Below are 27,537 nucleotides of genomic sequence, written 5' to 3'. Positions count from 1 at the left end.
CTATCCTTTTTTCCATTCAGGTTTACCATCTCGGCACCTACACCCTTCACTCGCATATCTACTTTCACCCCCACCCCCTCACTCCCTTTTATTACCCGTCTTTATTCATACTCAGAGTATTTTCCAGGATAACTTACCATTCTTTATTTTCTCTGTTACGAGAGCCGCTTTCTTTTCTTTTTCTTTTTCTTATATTCAAGTACTTACCGTGCTTATAATTAAAATATTCGAAAAAAAAAACACAAATTGTGGAATTAAGCTATCACAGGTGCTTTTATAGCTGAATTCGTGTTTTAAAGTGCTTTCTCTCACACTCTAGCGAAAGCTGTCTAATTCTTTGTAAACATAAAAATTGCAATTTTAAATAAGAATGAATTTAAAGATGAATCACAATTTTCTTCCGGTAACACGCCTAAAAAAAAATTGTTATTATACAATTATATTAATCTTTCGCAAGGATCTTTCGGACAGTAGAAACTATTAAAGACTATTACTACTAGTAAGAAACGTGATAATCGTGAACATAGAATGTGAAGTCCAGAGTCGAAAACCACATTCGGAAATATCGCGAACAAATCGTCATATAATGTCAAACTTTCATGAAAACATGTAAAGTTTGTCCTTGGATCGTCGTTCGTCGGGTTTTCAATCGTCTCGCTGCTTCTAAAGCAATAAAACGTTTGAAAATAAATCATAACATTATCAATCATATCGCCTCACACTATTAAACGTGGCCTAACAAATATAATCTAAAAACATAATAAACGCAACGTTATAGATTTTATTACGGACAACATAATTTATATTCTGTCCTTGCATTTTATTGCGGACAGCAACAAATATCTTTTGTAACAAATTTTATTAGCATCGCTTCCTATATTATCGCTCGGGAATTTAATTGTGTGACACGCTGCAACCTTCGCGGTTGTGTATTTACGTGTACTAGAGGTCCCGCAGTAGTCGAAATTCGACTATAATTAATTGGAATTGTAAGTTTGTACACTATTATGATTGTATTTTATACTTCTATAATCACAAATTTCGCCAAGGCTACACTATAAAAAAATATTATTAAAGACAAACAATATTTAATCTATTCTCAATTTGACAACAGACGTCAAGAACAAAAGTTTGACAATAAATAGTATGCCTGCGTGTGTGCGTCAAATACATGGTATGTAGTGTGTGTAATGTTTTCTTTATTGATTTAATGTATCTTTTATGCATTATTTTAAAAAAATATTAGCATTGTGCACTTCTTTTCTATATTCTCTTTAAGTGTGGAAAATTTCATACTCCTCCGTCCGCGCAATTTTCGTAAAAAGGAATACAAAGTTTTTCCTTCACGTATTAATATATAGATTTTAAGAATTAAATGGTAGTTCGAAAACCGATTTTCTCTGGACATCATTGTCGTATTATCATAAGTATAAGGACGCGCACTGAAACAAAAGTAAAAATCGAAAGAACTAGTATTTACCCTGAACTCATTATTCTAATGACATTAAATAGCTAGGATCAGTAGATTCTCGATCGACATCTATTAGCTTTATGACTTTTACAATAGATTAGCTCTAATCAATAGTGATGTACTAAAAATTATTGCTTTTTGAATATAATAATAGCAAGCAATATATGATTTGTAGGACAGTTATATTAACAACATTCAGTACACTTTCCTGCAAGATTAAGAGTGGTAGGTAGCTAAAATTTTGTGAACACTCATCTTCTTCACAGCATTTAACGTGTCTAATTAATAATTAAAATTAGCAAAACATTTTTTAATGAGGTATCACCATAGTTAGAGGTGGTTTTCAAATGAGTTAGCCCGCTGAGTTTTTCACCGGATCTACTCAGTGGGTCGGGCTTCCGATCCGGTGGTAGGTTCTGTGAAGCGCTGCTCTTGCTAGGGCCAGTGTTAGCAACACTTGCGGCTTGAGCCCCGTGAGCTCACCTACACGTTAGGGGGAAGCTGAAGTAGACACTCAAGGCTATAGGTAGGAAAAAAAAGAAAATGAGTGAACGAATTCAGATTTAGCAACACAAAGGTTTTAGTAGTTACATACCATGTATAAAATTTTAAATTTGTATACTTGAAAAACCATCACTGATAATGAAATAAAGGTGGATTCAATTACATCATTAAAATACGCTGACGCTAATGGCAATGGCACAGTTTATTTTTGTTTTGTCGGTTTCACTCAGAAATACAAACATTTTATTTCAATGCTTCTTCATTCAATTTAAGTCTTTGCTTGCTCTCTCAGCGAATAACCATTTGTGTTAAGCGCGTACCTCTAACAGAGATGAAAAAAAATTGGGCACGAATAAAACATTTGCCTCTTTTCTAATATATGCAGCCATTTATAAGCATTATACATATATACAACCCTCTTCCATGTCGATCCTCTTTGATAATAATGTTTTATAACTGGCTAGTCATTGTGTCTTATTGATGTTAGGGTGGTTTGAAAAACTGAGACTTCGATCGTATAGTGATAGGGTTTGACAACCACCGGACCAGGTGGGCAGTAAAATTATCTGTTCATATAAAGATCTAGACAGTTAGGATACGAAGCAGAAGAAGGTTTCGGCTTCTAGTTCTAGGGACAGAGATTGCTCGTAATTAATTGTATTGTTAGTTAGATACACACATGAGAATTTAGTATTTTCATCGGTTTTCGTCTGTCGCAGGCTTAATTAAAATAATTTCTACGGTTTCGCTACTTTCACGGTTGTCGTCCGTGACCGCAAAAACGAAATTCGAATCATCGGTAGTAATATGACAATTAAAGAAACGAGGGATTGATACGTAAAAAAGGTTTGAAAAGGCTTTTAAACACGTCAAATATGAATAGGCGAAAGTACCGATAATTGGTTAAGTGATGGCGGATAATAGATGTATATTAAAATAATGCATTGAGACGATCATATAAAGGAAAATTAATCAATTGCATTCGGAAGAGGAGAAAATTTAAAGGCTGAAAAACGTTAAGCTCAAGAATTATTAAAATTGTATAAATATTAATAATGATTTTATTATATTCGAATTGCAGCTCCGTTGTCTTGGTAAACAGTTCTGAGTTCGTAACGATAGGTATTTCGATCTTGCTGCCAGTACTTGGTGACGCTAATTGATTCCGATTGTATTGATTCTAGACCTTATTACTATATACATTACGTTCGAGAGCTCTGTTGTTACGGCAATGATTGATGTTTAATACATTCCAAAGTAACTTGAATATTTTTTTTAACTATCTGATAGGGTGAAACGTGTTGTAGAGTTTCAACTGTTCTTATATTATGATCGCGTCTCTGCAATAAGACTATCAGTTATTTCCAGTACCAAACTAATTTTAATTACAATTTTTATTTATGGCTCTATGACAGATTCTCAGTTATGTGCCCGTCTCGGGACAATTTGGCTTTACTTTCCAAAAGATTGATACAGGGCTATGTACACCCACCCTAATAATTTCAACCTGTACGTTTAAAAGGAAGCTCTATGGTAATTAATATGACGTGATTACAAAAGGCCTCTGGACTAAATGTAGATAGGACACACTAAACGGCGCAGCAGAGTTAATGCAGCATCGATCGGTTTTGAATGGCAATCATGTGGCAGGAGAAGACCTGGTCATCCTGTACACATTTGGCGACCGTGGATAGCGAGATGAGGCCTGGCCACTAGGAGCAATATTAAGGAGCAAGCGTAAGACAGGGTCAAGTGGAGACAACTTGTGAAGGCTTTTTGTACCAGCGGGGTACAACTACGACTACAAGACTACAAAAAACAACATTACAAAAGGCTACCGTACCGCTTTTTCGTAGTTAAAATGAAATTCGGATTTCCATTTTATTTTTTTATTAGGCACACAGCACACATTACAAGCTAAAAAGCTACACAAAAAATAAGGAGTGAAAAAAAAACTGGCAACATAAGACATGTGCGCACGACTAAAAAAAGACAAACGTGCTGAGTTTGTACACAATGTTATAAATAATGTAATAAACATTAAATAATTACATTGCTTAATCTACTATTGATTATATATATAGGCAATTTACGAAATTTCCTACAACATCCCTATAATAGACCCTGGTACCTGGTATATTGCGATTTACTTAACGTTGTACATTATTCTTACGACGAAAACTAGCCTGGCACTCATGAATAAAGTTGTTGTGTCACGTAGTTTGGTTGCAACAATAATACAGGCTTATTACAGTGCAATTGAAAGTTCATTCCTAGATCATAACATGATTGAGGGTATTTATGGTATGATGGCTATACCAACTGTATGGCAGTATATGGTAGTAATGCACTTTTCATTGATTAACGGGTTGATAATTTTATTCAGGATACTATATTATAATATACAAGAATTGATTCCTCGTAAAATTTGAGTGATTTATTACGAATACCAAATGCATTTGAGACTATCAGTTTTTGGCAAGCAGCCAAGCAGACAATTCTAGTTGACCTTAGATGGACTTTGTTCTATTACCACCATTATATCTTGGGCCGTTTAAATCGGAGCGATGATTTGAATTACTTATTTGAGAGTCTCATTCTATTGATAATGGCTATCCTAACCTTCAGACTGCAATACGCATGACTGTTTCACGGTAAGAAACAAATAGGAAAGGTACCTACCGGTGCGAACTCGCAAAAGATTAAAATTAAATTCCGAGTACTTAGATGTATGAAGTTCGTTATAAAAAAAGACGTGTGGCACTCGGGGACTGCCGCGGTAAAGCTATTGCAAAGCATTTTTTATCAACTTATGCAATTACAATTATTAGACAATAATAATTTAATATTAAAACAATAATAAAAATAAGACCACGCTATATTTATAAACATTAACAAAAGCAAAACATTAACTGTCCCCTTCACACTCATAAGCTAGACCGCGTGAGAGAGAGATGGGCAGACTTTTCATGATGCTCATGCAGTGCGATGTCACACCGCGCGCTTATTCACAAACACTACACCAGCGCAACGTGTGAATGTGTTGAACGCGAGCTACATAGTAGGCGTGGTGGAGGTGTCAGGTTATTTTCGTTACGGAATTTCTAGATTCAATCGTCGCGCTCAAGGCCCGTGATAGAAGCTTAAAAATTAAGATTAAAATAATTATCGTTAAAAGAAAAGTGAAGTACCAAAAATAAATTTTTTTGGTAAAATTTTCCTCAGCTTGTTTTCATATTGAGGCTTCAAACATCAAAACAACCTAACTAAATAATCCGACAACAATAAGAGTTGAGAAGCAGAATTGCCAGTCAGTAATGTGACCCGTTTGTTGAGTAACAAAAGGACCGGCCGTCACCATGACTCCCTCATGAGCTATCGAGTTACACAGCGAAGGCGACACGTAGGTGTTGATAAATGAAGGAAATGTTGTATCGGCTTCATTATAATGCTCACATATTATGAAGTAGGCATTTCTATTTCTAATTACAGTGGATGTTCTAAGTCCACAAATGCAGTCCTTATTGCCGTCGAGATACAGTTAAATGTCGTTTGAAAGATAAACAGCTCTTAAAATTCGCATGAAATAAATATGATGTTGATGTTCATGATAGATTTTTTGTACAACTACCTACATCAAAATTAAAGAAAGCGATACACAAACAAATTTCTAAGCCAATATTCATGTTGCAAGATACAATCCTCCCTCTCAATGGCTACTACAATATGTTGTTTATGTAAGGAGTAATAAGAAAATTCACAGTGGAACATTAAAAGTTAATAATAACAAAACATTCGACAAATATAACTAAAGCATGCATTAAAAAACATGAAAAAAAAAACAAAAACACAAAATTATGAATTATGAATAAGTAGATACTCATGGTTGAGGTTCAACGATTATTAATTTATTCATTCTTGAACCCAGAAAGCTTGTAGGCTATTAAATAGGATATCCGTATTAAGTCCCGTATAAAATCTGCATATGCTCAAAGCTTGAGCACTGAGGCAGGATGCAGGATGGTAAATAGATTTCGAATCTTATACCTCCTTACCGCCATATAGCTTTAACTTAAGTTATCGGAAATACAGTATTAACGGGTATTCGCCACGCTTGCTTTTTCTACACCGAAAACAATACAATTATTCTAATTGAAATAAAATACTTAGTGCGACATCTAGTCATATCAGTTTTAAACTAAATTTACAAAAAAAAAATGGAACAAATAAGCTCTAAACGGAACGTTAACTAAACAAAAACATTGTAAATATAAAAACGAACAACAACAAAAAAACACACGAAAATGAACCCAACATTCCCAAAGAAAATCCAGAAGCCCAAGATCAAGATCCTTCAGAATGTTATATAGTGAAAGATGAGACGCGACCGCCTCAAGTTGCGGCTCAGTGACCCAAGTGGGTCCGCCGGTCAGTCCTTCCACACTTCGGACTCGGATGACGAGAGTTGTGACCGCAGTGGCAAAGGAGCTAAAGCCAAAATGGGTGAGAGCAACGCTATCCCAGCTGCCCTGTCTGCTGCTCAGGTACATACCTTTGATTCTTAAATTTTCATAATAATAACTTGCACATATTATTATTAGCTGCTAAGTCGTCGTGGCCTAACGGATAAGACGTCCCGTGTATTCGTATCTAGCAATGCCCCGGTTTTCGAATCTCAGGCGGGTACCAATTTTTCTAATGAAATACGTATTCAACAAATAAATGTTCACGATTGACTTCCACGGTGAAGAAATAACATCGTGTAATAAAAATCAAACCCGCAAAATTATATTTTGTGTAATTACTGGTGGTAGGACCTCTTGTGAGTCCGCGCGGGTGGGTACCACCGCCCTGCCTATTTCTGCCGTGAAGGAGTAAGTAGTACATTTTTGTTTGAAGGGTGGGCCAACCGTTCTCATTATTACTTGAGACCTTAGAACTTATATCTCAAGGTGGGTGGCGCATTTGCGTTGTGGATGTCTATGAGCTCCAGTGACCACTTAACACCAGGTGGGCTGTGAGCTCATCCACCCATCTAAGTAATAAAAATATATATATAAAAAATTGGTAGAAATCAATGAAGTTCAAGAGTTGTGAATAATTATGGGCTCTGCCTTATTTAAAAGCATGAGTTTATATTTTTATTTTCTATACCGGGGTACGAACTCATGGCCCGTCTGCTAAGTGGTCACTGGGGCCCATCAACGCGAACGTCGCTTTGAGACTTGAGGCTTATGTCTCATCTATATAGTGATTACGCAAATACAACTCAGCGGCTTTGATTTTTATTACACCGTGATACTCCATACTTCATCGTAGTAATAATTCATGAACATGAGTTAAGTATTTTATTAGAAAAATTAATACCATAGTAGCATCGCTCGATACCAGAACGCCAGAGGTTATCTTTAAGACCAAGGCATCATAAAGTCAGCCATTTACTGGTTGACTTTATGGTGATATAATGTGCTCAGACCTCGAAGAAAGACATACAATCACAAGAAAAACGGGCATAGAGAAAATATCATGTTTGCGAGATGGTTAGCTCAAGATTTAAAAACTGTTCTAGAACTATTTGGGTCGAACTGAAAAAAAATGGTATGACTAAAATGTGTTGTTATTATCTTGATCGTTTGCTTGAAACTTCAACGTAGAATGTTCCAGAGTGACCAAATCATTGATCTAAGCTACACAGTCCCGGAAATCGGTATCGTCGGCGATTTAATTTATATTAGTAGGAATTTCTTAAGATTACTCCATATTGTAAGTTATATTTTAGGTCTTTCTGATGCAAACAGTTAATGTCATATTACTTAATGGGAATTGCACTTCAAAGCCAAAATGAAGGCAAGGTGAAGGTTTTCTTAAAAAAAAAATGTCTGTACTTATGGAACATACTCGTATTATTATTAATGAGATATTTCTTCAAGCTATTTTGCAAATTTATGACGGTAAATTACTAAAGCAAACCTTTTGGCTAGTTAAACATACATATATGTAAAAGGATACGCAAACTACCTTTTTTAGATGATTAAAAAACAAGTGATAACTTTTGCGTCAATAATTATGGTGCTTTTTTTTTAAATAAAAACTATGTAATTTATTTAGATTTTACTAAAACCGTCGTGGTTGTCATTACTTTGATTTGCAATTACTTTTGTTATGATATTGGTTGCGATTACAAAAAAACAAACACTCCAAATTTCGTTTGCAACAAGAAATCGCGCACAAATCAGCGTTCTTTATATGAGCCGTTATATTTTAAACATTCCTTTTGGTCGACCTTTCGTCGTATAGATCATACTAGTCACATTAATTTAAAAAATCAAAACACGAATAAATTATGAGGACAAAGCCGTTGAAATTTTATTTTTTTGCTCTAGAAAAAAAAAAAACGACATAAGCGTGCATAGTAAAGTTATAATTATGTGACATTCAAGACAGCTGCGTTCTCGCGAAGACAGTGTTTAAAATTAATTTTTACGTTTATTAGCGCTGAGTCTATTTTTGAGTGACTTTATAATTGTGAGCGGTAATTTATAAGAGGTTGAGATGCTATAAATTTTCAGGTGAGTCGAGGATATACAGGATTGCGTTTTAAAATACAACTTCCGTTGTGGAAGGTGGAAAGCTCTGAGTTCTTAGTCGAAAATATCCAATGTGTGAATCGCAAGTAATATTATCAGTAGAATTAGTATTAATTTATTCGAAATACAAATTTTAATTCCAAACGCAACAATATCCTTCTATCCTCAAGATCGACGTCGCCCTAAGCACGTCATTACGGATCCTCCCGATTCATTAACGGTGCTTTTAGGTACCACAAGCACCGGTCACCATCCTCGTCGAACCAGTCGACGAAGGGCTCGACGAGGGAATCAACCCATAGACACAGCCCGCTGAGTTTCTTGCCGGATCTTCTCAGTGGGTCGCGTTTCCGATCCAGTGGTAGATTCTGCGAAGCACTGCTCTTGCTAGGGCCAGTGTCAGCAACACTCTCGGTTAGAGCCCCGTGAGCTCACCTACACGTCAAGGAGAAGCTGAAATAGCCTCTCAAGGCTATCAGCATAGATAGGGAAAAAAATCCTCAAGGAAATTACTTAGACCACTTTAAATTTATTTAAGTATATTACTACGATCATTTGTGTTACGGAAAGTGAAAAACGTTTAAATAAAAGCACCATTGACAAATCTATTATTTGAAATGGCTTTTAATAGAATCATTGGAGAACTCAATAAGCGAATATTAACACAATCGCTACTACTTATATATACATATATACTTAATAACAATATATAAATAATTATGTGTCGCTTAAGCGCATTAAAAAAAATATCAAATAAATCCTGAAAGATTAATCTAGGGCGATCTATTCGCGATTCAACAACCGATTACACGCAAATGAATTTAATTAACGACGCATTACTTACGCGGACACGTTTTAAGTTATATTATGTACTTAGGTCCGTGAATATACTCGTAATTCACGGGTTCGTTCATGCCGAAGGCCATTCGTTGATCGATTGGATTTCTGGAAACCCATGTGTACCGACGCTGCCAATACTGTGTGTAGTTTATAAATTAGGAACTTCGGTATTCTCTACCATTGTACCACACTTACGTTAAAATCTTTCAAGATCCTAATGTAAATCTAAGACACTGAATAGCAATGGGATCGTATTTTCCTGGTGTTAAGTTGTTACTGGAGCCCATAGACATCCACAACGTAATGCGCCACCCACCTTGAGATGTAAGTTCTAAGGTCTCAGTATAGTTACAACGGCTGCCTCACCCTTCAAACCGAAACGCATTACTGCTTCACGGCAGTAATAGGCAGGGTGGTGGTATAGTAATTACGCAAAATATAATTTTGCGGAATTGATTTTTATCACACGATGCTATTCCTTCACCGTGGAAGTCAATCGTGAACATTTGTTGAGTACGTATTTCATTATCAAGGACGTCTTGTCCTTTTGGCCGCGATGACTTATATAAGACTCTTCAATCAACGGTCATCGTGTTCCTCCAACTTGGTGATAATGGCGATAATGAAGAAAAAAAAAAAATTAGTTCGAACAGCAACTATCTCATAGAGTCTGAGCCCACTGAGTTTTTCGCCAGATCTTCTCAGTGTGTCGCGATTCTGATCCGGTGGTAGATTCTACGAAGCACTGCTCTTGCTAGGGCTAGTGTTAGCAACACTTCCGGTTTGAACCCCGTAAGCTCACCTACACGTTAGGGTGAAGCTGAAGTAGCCTCTCAAGGCCATCAGCATAGGTAGGAACTTAGTAAAACGTAAATGAACCACACTATTATTTACTTTAGGGCACCGGTGGATTGCGGTTTCGGGTCTACCTCTTCATACCGTGCGTAGAGTATATAACTTTAGCAATGTTTGATAGGTATTAATATAAGTAGATGCTTGTACTCGATATAATACAATATAATGCGTATACGCGATTTAAATAGCTATCTAATCAGAATGTGTATCATATAAATTCTCTCAAGTTGAGCCCGTGAGATCACCTATCTGTCCGCGCGTAGCTGAAATAGCACCATAGACCAGCCTATGTCTCTGCTAGTCTAGAGGCTATTCTGGCTTCACCCTGACGATTTTAGAAGTGAAATAAGTTATCCTCGTCTGAGTTTACAAATCTAAATTAGAACGCGTTCATTAATTATCATCAACAAATCATCAATCACTCATCATATAGCAATGATTTGTGGTTTCTAGCTGATATGCATAACTCAAGAAACACAGGCGGTTGTCAATCAGAACCGAACCATTTATATCTTATGATGACAAATTGTAATTTGCTCATGGCCGGATTGCATTTGACGTTCTATATCTTGACATTTAAGTCACTAAATTAGACTTTGTTTTAATTGAAATGCAATTTAGAAAAATAACACAATGATGCCTTTTCACTTTCCTTTCTCCTCAAGGCCATGATCGATTTCCGACGAAGAAGTTCAACGCAATTACACATCTAAGAACAGCTTAGCCTAAGGCACTTATACAGTTTAGATTTTTCGGCCTAAGTTTCATTCTGACTTCTTACGTAAAGGAGGCTTATTTGATTGCCACTATCCTTTGCTGATTTTCAGTTGTCTGGTTTAAAAACACACGTATAATGTGCTAGACGACCTACTTACCTACGACCTACGTACCACCGCCGTGGTACGTAGGCCTACCTATTTTTGCCGTGAAGCAATAATGCGTTTCGGTTTGAAGGGTGGGACAGCCGTTGTATCTATACTGAGACCTTAGAACTCATATCTCAAGGTGGGTGGCGCATTTACGTTGTAGATGTCTATAGTAACCATTTAACACCAAGTGGGCTCGTTCACCCACCTAAGCAATAAAGAAAAGCCTTAATCGCGCTAACTACATTTCCTAGATTAGCTTGAATAGGTACAAGTTCCAAACATACGGACAGTCTCCGCGTTAGTCTATTGAAATATTGCACCCAATCTATATATTAATACGTGAAGCAAAAACTTTGTATCCCTTTTTACGAAAATTGCGCCGACGGAGGAGTATGAAATTTTCCACATTTATAGAGAATATAGAGAAGAAGTGCACAATGCTAACATTTTTTTTAATTAATGCATAAACGATACATTAAATCAATAAAGAAAACATTACACACACTGCATACCATGTATTTGACGCACACACGCATGCACACTATTTATTGTCAAACTTTTGTTATTGACGTCTGTTGTCAAATCGAGAATAGATTAAATATTGTTTGTCTTTATTAATATTTTTTATAGTGTATGTAGTCTTGGCGAAATTTGTGATTATAGAAGTATAAAATACAATCATAATAGTGTACAAACTTACAATTCCAATTAATTATAGTCGAATTTCGATTACTGCGGGACCTCTAGTTCAAATTAACGTATCAGGAACCTACAATGTAACCGTTTTCGTTTTTCTGGCCTGTAAGACAGAAAATAAAATTAAAATAAACCGATTTTCCCTTACAGTTAATCGCGAATGACAGCTGTCGTCGGAATAAATGTACGTTCCTATTTCGGAGACTTTAATGCGGCCGCTGTTCTTATCAGTTTTCCTGCTATTTTATTACAAAACAGATCATGAAAAAGGAGCTAACGTTAATATTGTGTTTATCAATATTTTTTCCTAGTAATTTGAAAGAAAGTAAATTTATTACGAGTCTGCTATCCATATATTTTTATTGAACAATCCGGTACGTTTTCAATGTTGAAAACATAATCTATACATTAATACGTGAAGCAAAAACTTTGTATCCCTTTTTACGAAAATTGCGCGGACGGAGGAGTATGAAATTTCTCACGCTTATAGAGAATATAAAGAAGGAGTGCAGAATGTTAATTTTTTTTTTTAATTATGGATAAAAAATACATTATATCAATAAAAAAAAACATTATACACACTACCATGTATTTGACATACACACGCATGCATACTATTTGTTAATTGTCAAACTTTTCTTATTGTTTAAAGTATGTGGTCAAATTGACAATAGATTAATATTGTTTGTCTTTATATTATTATCATAACACTGTACAAACTTATAATTTCAATTAATCATAGTCGAATTTCGACTACTGGGGGACCACTAGTTTATGTTAACACTACATTTAAATAAAATCGAAGATGACAAAATAGTATTTAATGGACCGATGTGTATATTAAAAACTGTATAAAAACTGATTTATTTCAACACAAGAATGCAAGGAAACTCTTTAAAAAAAAGGAAAAAATAAATATTCACAAAAGAACGATTATGCAAACATAATTGTCCACTCTTTTATTAACCGGATCATTATCCGGCTCATTACATACAAGAAAGTAGGTAATTAAAAAGCTCTTCTCGAATATGTCTACAACAAAAGCGTATAGCCGTATTAAACAGGATATAGCTCGTAAAGAAGGCAGATACTAAATGAGACACTAAAATTCTACACGATTAACTCCTTGGAGCTTCGTGGATGATTAGCCGAAAGCTCATGTATCTTATCGGCTTTTATTCACTTAGATCGGCATTTTGTCGTTACTTCAAATAGTATTTTCATATATTTTATGAGTCATAAAATACATTTATAATTTAAATTATGTTGTATTGAAATCTACTTTCGTGATCCGATTTGGCTGTTATTATTTCCAAAAAATGTCTAGTGAGTGAGGAAAACGCTTTTAAAATGTACATTTGGAGACATCGAAAAATTTAATAATAAATTTTTAAAAAGTAATCGTGAGTAAATATATGCTGGGGCAGCCGCTGTAGCTATACTTGAGACCTTAGAACTTATATTTCAAAGTGGGTGGCGCGTTTACGCTATAGATGTCTATGGGCTCCGGTAACCACTTAACACCAGGCGGGCTGTGAGCTCGTCCACGCATTTAAGCAAAAAAAAAAGAAAAAAAAAAGACGTGTGGCACTCGGGGACTGTCGCGGTAAAGCTATTGCAAAGCATTTTTTATCAACTTATGCAATTACAATTAGACAATAATAATTTAATATTAAAAAAATAATAAAAATGAGACCACGCTATATTTATAAACATTAACAAAAGCAAAACTAATGTTTTGCTTTTGTTTTGCAGTTAATACTGTCTCCTTCACACTCATAAGCTAGACCGCGTGAGAGAGAGAGATGGGCAGACTTTTCATAATGCTCATGCAGTGCGATGTCACGCCGCGCGCTTATTCACAAACAATGTGTGCTACATAGTAGCACACATTGTTTGTGAATAAGCGCGCTACATAGTAGGCGCTTAGTGTAGCGAGCTACATAGTAGGCGTAGTGGGGGTGTCAGGTTATTTTCGTTACGGAATTTATTGATTCATTCGCCGCGCTCAAGGCCCGCGATAGAAGCTATGCAATAGCTTAACAAATAAAAGAGTAAATAAAAAAAATATTCCCATTACACTCGTTGCAGTCTAGTACTGAAGCATACATATTTCACAGAATGAGAATATGTTTGTGCGGATGCCACTGCGTACATCAGCTATAGTGCTTGTTTATAGAACGTAACATTTTCCGTATTTGCTATATTTCTTACAAGAATTTAGCTATTTTAAGATTGCTTATTCGAAGCGATTTCCATTACAGTTTTTTTTTTTTTTTAAGGTAGATATATAAATATAAATACAAATATTTACTAACAATCACGCCACGTTAACTGGTCCCGTGCTAAGTTCGTAAAGAACTTGTGTTACAAGTACCAGATACCGGAAATAAATATAATATTTTTATTATACACATACATATATTTAATATACACCCATAACCCTGGAAAGACATTTATATTTATCATACAAATATCTTCCCTTGGCGGGATTCGAACCCGCGACCCCCTTGTGTAGTGACCATGTCACTTACCACTACACCAGACGGCCGTTAAGATTAACTCTCTAAACAATGCTAAACGTATTTATTCTACTGCTGACTCAAAAATGCTTTGTTCTCTAAATTTTATTGTATTCTGCAGTATAGTTTGAACGTTATTTAATTACCAATAAAGTTAATACAGATAAAGTAATGTTTCCAAACGCTAAACGTTCATTACAAAATGACCAATTGTTCAATATACAACAGTAAATTATCTATCACTAGCGACCCGCCTTCGCTTCGCTTCGGAAATTGTAATTTATTATTGATTTCTTTACTATTTAATGGATGTTATTATACATATAAACCTTCCTCTGCAATCACTCTATCTATTAAAAAAACTGCATCAAAATCCGTTGCGTAGTTTTAAAGATTTAAGCATACATAAGGACAGACAGATATAGGGACAGAGAAAGCGACTTTGTTTTATATTATGTAGTGAAGCAACTTGCAGTAGAGTTGTGAGTTTTCGAACATTCAGCCGTTGAGTCGCATCGATCGATAGGAGCTCGGAGATGCTCCGCCCTCATCACAGCGCCACCCTTCCTAAAATCCTGTCGTATAGTTGTATACCGTACACAAGAATAGGTAAATGTCGTGAGATTTTTTTATCATATAAACAGAAGATTTTGTATGGAATGAAAATATTACGTTCGGCGCACTTTTGTCGAAAAAAGCTGGCTTATTAAATTGCTAATGTGTTTTTAAATACAGGGAGTATTGCGTTTGTAGTTATCGGTTAATTTCCTAGGAGTAGTCTATCGGAAACATTGATTGACATAATATAGGACAGGAACTTTAAAATGAGAATTGCCTTCTTCTTTTTGAGGCAAAATCGGTTAAAAATGGTAAGGAGTGCCGTGAAGCAGTAATGCGGTTCGGTTTGAAGGGCGGAGCAGCCGTTATACTGTAAAAATTGAACCTTAGTTCTCAAGTCTGAAGATGGGTGGCAGTATTGATTTGGTTGATCTCTATGAGCTCCGGTGAGCATTTAACACTATTTGCGCCGTGAGTTCGTCCAGCTATATTAGCAAAAAAAATTAATAACTTGACATTTTTTCTAAATTTACCTTTCTATTACGTTACCCCGTCTCAATATAGACGGGGAAAATGAGTGTTGTATCAAACATACCCGAAATTCCTGAAACCTTAATTTGTAAAAAGCCTTCTAAAAATCTTAATAGGGACGAAATTTTTCTGAAACTTTCATGGTCTCGAAGCATACACAGTTTGAACGAGAGTGATGAGTTTTCCTACTTTATCCCTATTCTCAAAGTCCTCGTCGACGTCGCCCTAGACACGTCATTACGGATTCTCCCGATCCATTAAATTTAGTTTTAAATTAGTAGTTAATTATTTATTTAAGTTTTTTAATTAAAGAATTAGTATTTAATTAAATTAAATTTAGTAGTTAACTTTACTTTTAGGTACCACAAGCACCGGTCAGCTTCGTCGAACCCGTCGCTTACGACGCATGGCTCGACGAGTGAATTAACCCATAGACACACAGCCCACTGAGTTTCTGGCCGGATCTTCTCAGTAGGTCGCGTTTCCGATCCGGTGGTAGATTCTGCGAAGCACTGCTCTTGCTAGAGCCAGTGTTAGCAACACTCCCGGTTAGAGCCCCGTGAGCTCACCTACACGTCAAGGAGAAGCTGAAATAGCCTCTCAAAGCTATCAGCATAGGTAGGAAAAAAAAGAGTCCTTATTACCTGCCATCACTACTTTCATCTATATTGTGTTTCGTGACACATAATTTTTGTCACGTACCATCCGGGTTTCATACCAACGAAACCCTCCTCAACCTTACCTAACCGCTATGACATGTCTTTGAACGAGGTTTGAAGACTTTCAGGGTGAGAAGACGAGAATTTCTTTCAAAATGACAAATTTTCTAGAACATCTTCAACTGACGTTTATAAAGCCGAATAGTTGAATGTAGGAGGATTATCTATACTAATATATAAATCTACAGTGGTTTTTACGGATGTTCCGTTATAACTACTAAACCATGCATCCGATTGAGTTGAAACTTGGTATCCATGTAGAAAGTACATGTACTTAATGGATAGGCTAATATTTATATGAGTGTTGGACTCCCTAATAATAATGACAATAAATAATAATGTTAATTTTAAATGTCCAGCAAAGCGGGCGAGTACGGCTAGTTATTTCTATATTAATACTTGAAGCAGAAACTTTTTACGAAAATTGCGCGGACGGAGGAGTATGAAATGTCCCACAGTTATAGAGAATATAGAGAAGGAGTGTAGAACGCATTTATTTTAATTATGCATGAAAATCTACTTGAAAATACATTAATTCAATAAAAAAACATTACACATACTACCATGTATTTGATACACACACGCACACACGTATATAGACGCTCTTGTTTATTGTCAAACTTTTGTTATTGCTTAAAGTCTTTGGTCAAATTGAGAATAGATTAAAATTGTTTGTCTTTAATATTTGTCTATAGTGTAGCCTTGGTGAAATCTGTGATTATAAAAGTTTAGTCTTTGACAATAGAATCACAATAATGTTCAAACTTATAATTTCCATTAAGTGTAGTCGAATTCCGACTACTGGGTGACTACTAGTATTTAAATAATATGTACATAGAATACACGAAATATTCCAAACACATTTTGCACGTAAATCGTATTATCGAGGGAGATAGGGAGGCTACTGTGACTTGTAGGAAAAACTTTCCAGGCTTCGTAACTTTTAGTGAAATTATTTTTATTTTTCAATACTATCCTCTGACTTGCTCCATTAGGAACGAACTTTAATTTCCAAATAGAAAAAAAACAATTTCGAATTTAATATCCTCGTCGTGAAGATGAGAGTCAAAGTCAAACTGACTTTTATTATTGCTTATATGGGAAGATGAGCTCACGGCCCACCTGGTGTTAAGTGGCTACCACAGCCCATAGACATCAACAAAGTCAATACCGGCACTTTTTTTTTTTTTTTTAAGTGAAAACTTCTTTAGATTCGTTGTGATTCCAAACCGGATGCAACGGAAAAAACGACAGGTAAGAGACACAAATACAAAAATGTGTAGGATGAAGCCAGCAAAGAATGAGACAGAAATATACATACTATTTAATACAGCGCCATCTGTGGGATTTTTTAATACTAACGTGTGTATGAAAGCTCTTGTAGTGAATTTTAATTTAGGATTATACGTGAAATTAAAATATCAATTCACAGAGGGCGCTACCTTGCAATTATTTACTAATGACAAAATTTTACATATACTTAAGACGTTTAGGATAATTGTATTTTAATTTTGGAAGGTTTCACTTCTACCACGTGTGAATTGCACACATTTTGTTTTTTTTTTATTGCTTTACTCAATTTGAGGCCTGAGTCTCAGTTTTGAAGTACAACGGCTGTTAAAGGCGGTGCTACCCACACACTCGGTACCACCACCCTGCCTATTTCTGCCGTGAAGCAGTAATGCGTTTCGGTTTGAAGGGTGGGGCAGCCGTTGTAACTATACTGAAACCTTAGAACTTATATCTCAAGATGGGTGGCGTATTTACGTTGTAGATGCCTATGGGCTCCAGTAACCACTTAACACCAGGTGGGCTGTGAGCTCGTCCATCCATCTAAGCAATAAATAAAAAAATAAATTGTAATTGTCCATGAAGACACGATGTCACTAAAATAAATCATTACTGAAAATTCACATTCCATTTAGGTTCGTATTTTGTATAGCAATTTACAATGATGATTACTTAGTCGGGTGAGTGCGGGAGTCGCATTAGGTGTTCACGTCGTCGTCGCCCAAAACACGTCAATACGGATCCTCCCGATCCATTAACGGTGCTTTTAGGTACCACAAGCACCGGTCACCGTCCTCATCGCACCAGTCGCTTGCGATTTTATTAAATATTGCCCTTGTAGGCAGTCGAGCATAGGGCCCATCTAATGGAGAGTGGTTACCATCGCCCATGGACTTCAGCAATGAGGGGCAGAGCCAAGCCGCTGCCTACCGTAAAACAACGAAGGGCTCGACGAGCGAATTAACCCATAGACACAGCCCACTGAGTTTCTCGCCGGATTTTCTCAGTTGGTCGCGTTTCCGATCCGGTGATAGATTCTGCGAAGCACTGCTCTTGCCGGGGCCAGTGTTAGCAAGACTTCCGGTTTGAGCCCCGTGAGCTCACCTAAATGTTAGGGTGAAGCTGAAATAGCCTCTCAAGGCTCAGCATAGCATTACAAAATATGAACTTACTAAAACGTAAATGAACCACACTATTATTTACTTTAGGGCACCGGTGGATTGCGGCTTCGGGTCTACCTCTTCATACCGTCCGCAGAGTATATAACTTTAGCAATGTTTGATACAGTTTACGTATTAATATAGGTAGACGCTTGTACTGGATATAATATACGCGATTTAAATAGCTATCTAATCATAATGTGTATATTGCTACCCAACTGGCAAGATGTCAATCTCAACAGCTTTGTAAATGTAAGGAGTTTAAACTTTTTTTTTTATTGCTTAGATGGGTGGACGATCTCACAGCCTACCTAGTGTTAAGTAGTCACTGAAGCCTTTAGGCATCTACAACGTAAATGCGCCACCCACCTTGAGATATGAGTTCTAAGGTCTCAGTGTAGTTACAGCGGGTACCCCACCCTTCAAACCGAAACGCATTACTGCTTCACGGCTGAAATAGGCGGTGGTAAATACCCGTTCGGACTCTCAAGAGGTCCTACCACCAGTAAAATAGAACTCTACAAGCCTTTTGCACTCAATAATTTTAGCAACAACATTAGTTTCATGGTATTCTCCAAGTAAACGGACAACAGAAATATTACCTTCATCACAAATGCTGGTGTAGACGTGCCATAAAGCCTTAACAATTCACGGGAAAGCTAATTTGAAACTCTAACAGAAGTTAGGCGGTTCTCTTATGAACGAACCGGTTGGTTGGACTACTAAATTTGTTATGAATTTGAAACAAAAAGTTTAACACGATAGTACATTGATAATGAAGTTTGTACGTGTCGGTTAAGTATGCGTGAATTTGAGGATCTGTTGACCATTGCTCTGATTAAAATTTAATATTACAGACATTGCCTCAGGTTCATCAGGTTAGAATCTTATTTAAGGATATATTTAGGCGTGATAGCGTATTATTTATGTAGGTAGGTTTTTACTGGTGGTAGGACCTCTTGTGAGTCCGCGCGGGTGGGTAGCACCACCTTGCCTATTTCTGCCGTGAAGCAGTAATGCGTTTCGGTTTGAAGGGTGGGGCAGCCGTTGTAACTATACTTGAGACCCTTAGAACTTATATCTCAAGGTGGGTGGCGCGTTTACGTTGTGGATGTCTATGGGCTCCAGTAACCACTTAACACCAGGTGGGCTGCGAGCTCGTCCATCCATCTAAGCAATAAAAAAAGGTAAATTCCGGTAGATAGTACCCTAGGTTAAATTACTACTTTTCTACTATTCGAATGAAAACTCATGAACATAATCAAAATTACTTTTACGGATTTATTTCGTGTTAATGACGTCGTGTCGTGTTACGTGTAATTAAAAGCTCATTTGCAAATTATTATAATTAAATCGTTGAGGCTTTACTAACCTTCGTAAACCTGACAATATGCGGTATTCAATGAACACAATTTGCTTTGTGCCATTAAAATTAGCATACGTACGTTGGAAGGAATTTTCCGCCACGACGCTTTTGCGGGAATTGTTATTAAGCCAAAGTTTATCTATATTATATAATATGATGAAATTTTAGGGCAGATTTTAGTTTTTTTTCTTTTTTTTTTTTTTTTTTTTCCGTTGTATCATTCTGTTTTGTACGTCTGTTCAGTTCTGTCACCCAATAAAAATTGTCTGAACTGTTAGTACAATGAATGGATTTTTACCTACGTTCGCCTTAATGTATATAATACATTGCATGTATAATTTAAAATTAATGATGTCGATTCTGTAATTAATGAATGAAATTGCTTGTAATCATGGGAAAAAAAATTCGATTGTATCGTTAGAAAAGGCGCCGCCATCGTTGAAGCCGTTTGGTTTGTGTAGAGGTTCGGTCTTGATACGCGACAGACCATTCGATGCTTTCTTGCATGAAGCGCACTGTCACAGTTTGGGAAACGGGAGGACACGACCCCCTTCGAAGAATGCGTTCTCGCCCAGACGCCGCATTGACGTAAATTGATCCCTATCTATATCTAGCATAAAATCATATTTACAAACGGGTGTACTTCAAATATTATTTTGCTTCAGACATCAAAAGCCGATTTAATTTCACTACATTCTAAAAGCAAATACAACTGTTATTCCAATTCTAAAAAGAGTAACGAACTTATAAAATCGAAACATTATCCTATGAAAAACATAGTTCCACCGAGAAGAGCGCTTAGTTTATTTTCATTGCCCGCAAAACCAGCGAAAACCAGGACGTAAAATTAAGATCCATCATTTGAATTCTTCAGACAACAAGAACAAAAAAAAAAAACGAATAAAGCCATTTAGAACGCACTAAAATCGCTGAAGCGGAAAACCAGTCAAGTAAACATATAAAGAAAATAAAAGTAAACGAATTGCGATTATTCGATACTTCACACAATTCGATCGCGTTAACTGTGCACTTAGAGCTCTAACCGAAAGTATTTTTCTAGTGAAGAGGGTCTAGTTTATATTGGATATACATCGGAACTTTTTAGATCCATCTTAAACATTTTATGTGAGAGATAAAGGTTAAGTTTGGCTGGTCACAAATTCAGGCCGGGATAATTTAATGATGCATGAAATTTGCCCGCCTGCCTGTGAGTTATGTTGTGATTTTCAATTTATAAACTAATTAAAGTTCACATGGTTGGTCACGTGACTAAATAAATATAGAGCTGTGACACTAAATTAGTTGTAAATAAACTAGCAGGTAATTATAGATGTTTTTAAATACTGCTTTAATTATTAGCGTGCATTTTGAAAAAGCAAGAGGTTTTGTTTAAATTCAAATGAAAATAATACTGAAAGGAGAATTGTAATTAGCAACACATTAACATTATCATTTTGAGATTTTAATTGCTACTACAGCTAATGTAATGAACCTAAAGAAGATTTATAATTTTAAAATGTTTAGTATCTGGTAACTGAAAGACCTCAAGCGAGAGCTTGAGAGGGTAAAATTTAAATGATGTTTGCATGAATATTCATGAGGAGCCAGGCCAAGGGTAGTCACAGGGTTATCAGAAAACACAATGAAAATTCTACTAAAGGCGAATGGCGATTTGTAAATGTGAATTATATTTTTAATTTGTTTTGTTGTTTCTTCTATCTTGTTTCATCAACAACATTTTCATTCGCCTTAATAATTTTATTAGGCACTTCTCTTTACTTCATGATGATTGTCATGAAGTAATTAATTTCTATAGCCTTACAGTTTTATTACCAAATTAAAGGGTAAAGTAACGTAAATAATAAATCTATAATCACTTTAACCAATTATATGTTTAACCTATACTAAAAGTATAGTAAGTTATTAATAGTCAACCAAAATTTAGCCAACTACTAAAAATAAACTAAGGCATCCCTTTTCTACTATATAATCTTGAATTTAAAGCTTGGCAACCCTGCCTGTAGGAACATGGTATGTAAATTACGGAACGTTAAACTTTTTTGGTTGAAGTATAAAATAACAACAAATTATTAAAGATGTTATTTGTGAAAATTGTTAAGGATTAGCTCTACGATGAGAGAGAGACTGAAATTTATTGGTTTTTCAATTAACGCATATCAATCGTCGTGTCTCCAAGATTGCTCCCGCAATCAAGTATTGTGATCACAACCTCCTCTAACTACATAAGCTCAAATAGGATGTAAGCTCACCTTTAAAAAACTTAACTATCTAATTCCTCGATAAAAAATGAGATTTTGTTATAAAAACACGCATACAATAATATTATAGAAATGCATAAATAGTGTTATATTGTATGTCTATCTAGGCCCACTGGTGGCAAGACCTCTTGTGAGTCGCACGGGTAGGTACCACCACCCTGCCTATTTCTGCCGTGAAGCAATAATGCGTTTCGGTTTGAAGGGTGGGGCAGCCGTTGTAGCTATACTTGAGACCTTTGAACTTATATCTCAAGGTGGGTGGCGCATTTACATTGCAGATGTCTATGGGCTCCAGTAATCACTTAACACCAGGTGGGCTGTGAGCTCGTTCATCCATCTAAGCAATAAATAAATAAAAAGCATCGCAACCCTGCTTAGTTCTGTGGTCACGCGCTTTACTGATAGCTTAAATATTTAAGCTTTTATTTAATTAAAGCTTCCAGCTCGTGTATTACGAGTAATATCAAATGAGTCTGCTCTTAGTAACAAAAAGTTGTTTTATTGTATACCATTTGTCAATATTAGTCCAACTCTTGAAATACATAATATTGGGTAACGATGAATGTCTAAATTATCATATATTTTTTTTAAATTAAAAAGCTCTAAATTGCACTTAGAATTATTTTTCACTATTTCGGAGAGTGGACTTAATTTCCTTACGCTTAAGATTCGCACGCGTGGTAGTATTTTCATTTAGTCCCCCGGTCACCGTCCTCGTCGAACCCGTCACTTGCGACGAAGGGCTCGACGAGAGAATTAACCCATAGACACAGCCCACTGAGTTTCTCTGAGGGGGTTGATTCTGCGAAGCACTGCTCTTGCTAGGGCCAGTGTTAGCAACACTTCCGGTTTCAGCCCCGTGAGCTCACCTACACGTCGAGGAGAAATATGAAATAGCCTCTCAAGGCTATCAGGACAAGTAGAAAAAGAAAATTAGTCCGTTGGCAAGGTTTTGAAATCTCTGAGAACAACAGATACGATATCTGATTAATTATTTCCGTCAAACTTTGATTAGTTAAAATATCTATCTCGGCATTCTGACCGTATTGCATAAGGATCGAGCAGTATTGAAAATTATTAGTGGCCGCTTTCGTTCAACGGTTCTAACTGGAACAACCAATAAAGACCGCTTCTTCGCTCCGTGTACGTAAATCCATCGATCCTACTCAACCGTAATTGACAGTTAACAAGCAATACGCTTTGTTGATGGAGTTTTCATCGAAAACTGACTTGCAGGTCTTTTGAATTGTTCGCGCAATGTTATTGCAGCGTCAACGGTATAGTTCGTATCAATTCAAGCTAAGGTGTATGTTATTTATGGTTTTAAATCTAGTTTTCACTACGGTTTTGCGTTTTTTGAGGTCACTGACGACAGTGTCGTAGGACTGTAAAGTATTGAAAACATCTTTAATAATTTAAAGCCTAAAAAAAACGAAGAGATTAACTGTAAAATTAGTCTTGATTGGTCATGGAAATGATTTAGAAATTCAACATTTAAGTGCCTTTTGTAACAAAGACTGAAAATTAAATTAATGAAATACAAAGAAAACGAATCATCTGTTGCTTTTTGATATACCCACTTTTATAATTCGAACATTGTAAGTTTTCCTCCACACTAGTTACCATGTACTATACTTCTTTACTTCTTATGTGTTTCTTTTAAGAGTACATTACTTTACTATATTAACAAAAAATATCCAATTCAATCAGACGACGCTTCATAATACTAGTACTAATGATCATGAATGAGACGAATATTTTAGCAATTCATAGAATCGCCGTGCGGTTACCGGATCCGTTGTTGCTGAGAGAGGAATTTACGGAATGTCAGTGAACTAGCAACCCTGATGTAGGTTCAGAAGTCCTTATTAACGTGCATTGCGCTCACCTCCGTACATTCCTCTCTCTGCCTAGCCAAATTCGACAGAGAGAGGAATTTGGGAAATGTCAGTGAACTAGCGATCCTGGTGTAGGTTTAGGAGTCCTTATTAATGCGCATTACACTCAGCTCCATTCTCCACATTCCTCTCTCTGTCTAGCCAAATTCTACAGGAGCTAGTGTAATTATATAAATTAGAAATCCATTGAATCACCGTGCGAGTACCGGATCTATCGTGTTGCTGAGAGAGGAATTTGGGGAATGCCAGTGGACTAGCGACCCTGGTGTAGGTTTAGGAGTCCATATTAATGCGCATTACACTCAGCTCCGTTCTCCACATTCCTCTCTCTGTCTAGCCAAATTCTACAGGAGCTAGTGTAATTATATAAATTAGAAATCCATTGAATCACCGTGCGAGTACCGGATCTATCGTGTTGCTGAGAGAGGAATTTGGGGAATGCCAGTGGACTAGCGACCCTGTTGTAGGTTTAGGAGTCCTTATTAATGCGCATTACACTCAGCTCCATTCTCCACATTCCTCTCTCTGTCTAGCCAAATTGGACAGGAACTGGTGTAATTATATAAATTAGAAATCCATGGAATCACCGTGCGAGTACCGGATCTATCGTGTTGCTGAAAGAGGAATTTGGGGAATGTCAGTGAGCTAGCGACCCTGGTGTAGGTTTAGGAGTCCTTATTAATGCGCATTACACTCAGCTCCATTCTCCACATTCCTCTCTCTGTCTAGCCAAATTGGACAGGAACTGGTGTAATTATATAAATTAGAAATCCATTGAATCACCGTGCGAGTACCGGATCCATCGTGTTGCTGAAAGAGGAATTTGGGGAACGCCAGTGAACTAGCGACCCTGGTGTAGGTTTACGAGTCCTTATTAACGTGCATTGCACTTACCTGCAATCTCCACATTCCTCTCCCTGCCCAGCCAAAGTCAATAGGAACTAGTGCGACTTTAGAGGTTCGTTCAAGTATAGAATTTACGAAGTTCTTAATAAGTCAAGGTCTTTTAGAAGGCCATCGAGAGATTTCGCTGGTACACTAATATCTTTCGCTCTCACTTCGACAGCATAAAACTAACCACGTATCCTTTTTTGGTTAACTCATTGAAGAAATGCCCGGTCACCGTCCTCGTCGAACCCGTCGCTTGCGACGAAGGGCTCGACGAGCGAACTAACCCATAGACACAGCCCACTGAGTTTCTCGCCGGATCTTCTCAGTGGGTCGCGTTTCCGATCCGGTGGTAGATTCAGCGAAGCACTGCTCTTGCTAGGGTCAGTGTTAGCAACTCTCCGGTTGAGCCCCGCGAGCTCACCTACTAACGTTAGGGTGAAGCTGAAGTAGCCTCTCAAGGCTATCAGCATAGGTAGGAAAAAAAAAAAAAAAAAAAAAGAAGAAATGATAGTATTTGTAAAAATTTTTTTTAGTGCAGTAAAAACTCTGTATTCGCGGGGTATAATACTATGTTCCGTAAATATGCCGCGAATATAGCAATCGTGAATATGGAATGTTAATTTTTATATATGGGATTATAGACGATATGTTCCTAGGTGACAAAATAAAAACATACTTTAGGCGTAGTTGTAATAAGGTCTATTTTAATTTTTTATCCATTCATTTGATGACGCGTTTGCAAATGATATTTGGTTAAATACCTACCTACATATTGGAATCCTTTTTATTAATATGTATGTACCGATTAAATTCGGATCCAAATCTGGAAGTGCGAACAAGGAGCTTTTACTATAGTCATGAAGCCGTTTTTTATTGTTTAGAGGGGTGGACGTGCTCACAGCCCACCTGGTGTTAAGTGGTTACTGGAGTCCATAGACATCCACAATGTAAATGCGCCACCCGTCTTGAGATATAAGTTCTAAGGTCTCAAGTATAGTTACAACGGCTGCCCCACCATTCAAACCGAAACGCATTGTTTCAATACTTATACGGTAATAACAAACTTCAACGGCCAAAAATATCCGAGAATACATTCTTATTAATATACTGTTAAATGTTATTATTAAAAGCAGAAAACCGAAATTCGTGGGCTGTATAAGAAAATGTAAACTGTTCGCATGCAGCGAGAAGAAACATTTTTTTAATTATTCCCAACAAACAAATTAACTTATAATTTAATTTGCTAAAACAATTTCTTTCCTCTTTTTAAATGGCTTCGGTTCATTAAAGGAAGCCACGTCTCTGCTTTGTTTGACTTTTATTTTGTTGTTGGTTTATTAACTTTGTGTTTGAAGTTTTACGGACTTCGCTGTTTATACTGGTAGCTACCTGTGTTTATTGTATTCTATTTGCTATGATATTATTTTAATTATATTTATATATTATGTATTATTTTATACATTACAAGAATTATATATTATTTTAAGTGCCCTATAGGACGGCGAGCCCATATTTACTGGTGGTAGGACCTCTTGTAATTCCGCGCGGGTAGGTATCACCACCCTGCCTATTTCTGCCGTGAAGCAGTAATGCGTTTCGGTTTGAAGGGTAGGGCAGCCGTTGTAACTATACTTGAGACCTTAGAACTTATATCTCACGGTGGGTGGCGCATTTACGTCGTAAATGTCTATGGGTTCCAGTGACCACTTAACAGGTAGGCTGTGAGCTCGTCCACCCATCTAAGCATTAAAAAATAAATATGGCATCGGATACTAACTGCTTGAGGCCGCCTTGAGATGTATAGAGTTATGATTGTACTACGTGATGTGGTGGTTGCCATCATATAACGCAACATATTTGACAGATGCCTGGATCTCACTTACGGCATTTTCAAGATAAATCTGCATATATACAAGTTCCGAACAACAACATTTGGACCGTCGGTCTACCGAGCAATATAACCTGCTCGATGGAAGATCTTCCCTTTGTCATATATCTCTACAAACTGGTGACCTCGACGTGATATCACCGAGCTGGTGATATTGCTCGGTAGACCGACGGTGCCGGAGAGGAGTGATGTGGCGGTACCCATCATACAACGCAAGATATTTGACAGATGCCCGAATCTCGCTTAAGTGAAATTCGCTGCCGAAATAGAATAGTTGACACTACCCGTGTAGGTTTTAGATTACACCATAGAAACTGTTAGTTACCAGTAAAGTATTATATTTTTGTACAAAGGTAGCTATAGTTGGTAAACAGCGGCGCGACTCAGCACACAATGGTACGTACATACGTAATAACGTGCCACCCCTGCAAACAATGAATGTTAGTTTTCCTACTGTGTGACGTAGTAACGTTGAGTTTACTCCCAAACACGAATAAAAGTTATCGTTGGAACGCTCCTGCACATTAAACTATAAATCCCACAGTTTACAACCGAATGTTTTACATTACGAAGACTGCGGTCTTATGAACTAAAATTTTATACTAAAAAACTG

General features: G+C 36.6%; 1 protein-coding gene across 2 annotated transcripts in view; it reads left to right on the top strand.

Annotated features, from left to right (window-relative positions):
* LOC101739427 (rho guanine nucleotide exchange factor 17) overlaps positions 1-27,537 on the top strand; it is a 143,825-nt gene that overhangs the window by 74,884 nt on the left and 41,404 nt on the right. Inside the window, exon 2 of one of the 2 annotated variants that reach the window (XM_062669351.1) lies at positions 6,146-6,519. The exons of the other annotated variant lie outside the window; for it this stretch is intronic. Within the exon in view, the coding sequence (XP_062525335.1) occupies positions 6,352-6,519 (168 nt within the window). The 5' untranslated portion in view covers positions 6,146-6,351. The remainder of the gene's footprint in view (positions 1-6,145; positions 6,520-27,537) is intronic. 2 annotated transcript variants of the gene reach the window in all.

The sequence above is a fragment of the Bombyx mori genome, chromosome 7 (assembly GCF_030269925.1).
Source record: "Bombyx mori chromosome 7, ASM3026992v2".
Classification (NCBI taxonomy): domain Eukaryota; kingdom Metazoa; phylum Arthropoda; class Insecta; order Lepidoptera; family Bombycidae; genus Bombyx; species Bombyx mori.
The sequence above is the reverse complement of the archived record's forward strand: the minus strand, read 5'-3'. Positions and strand labels throughout refer to the sequence as shown.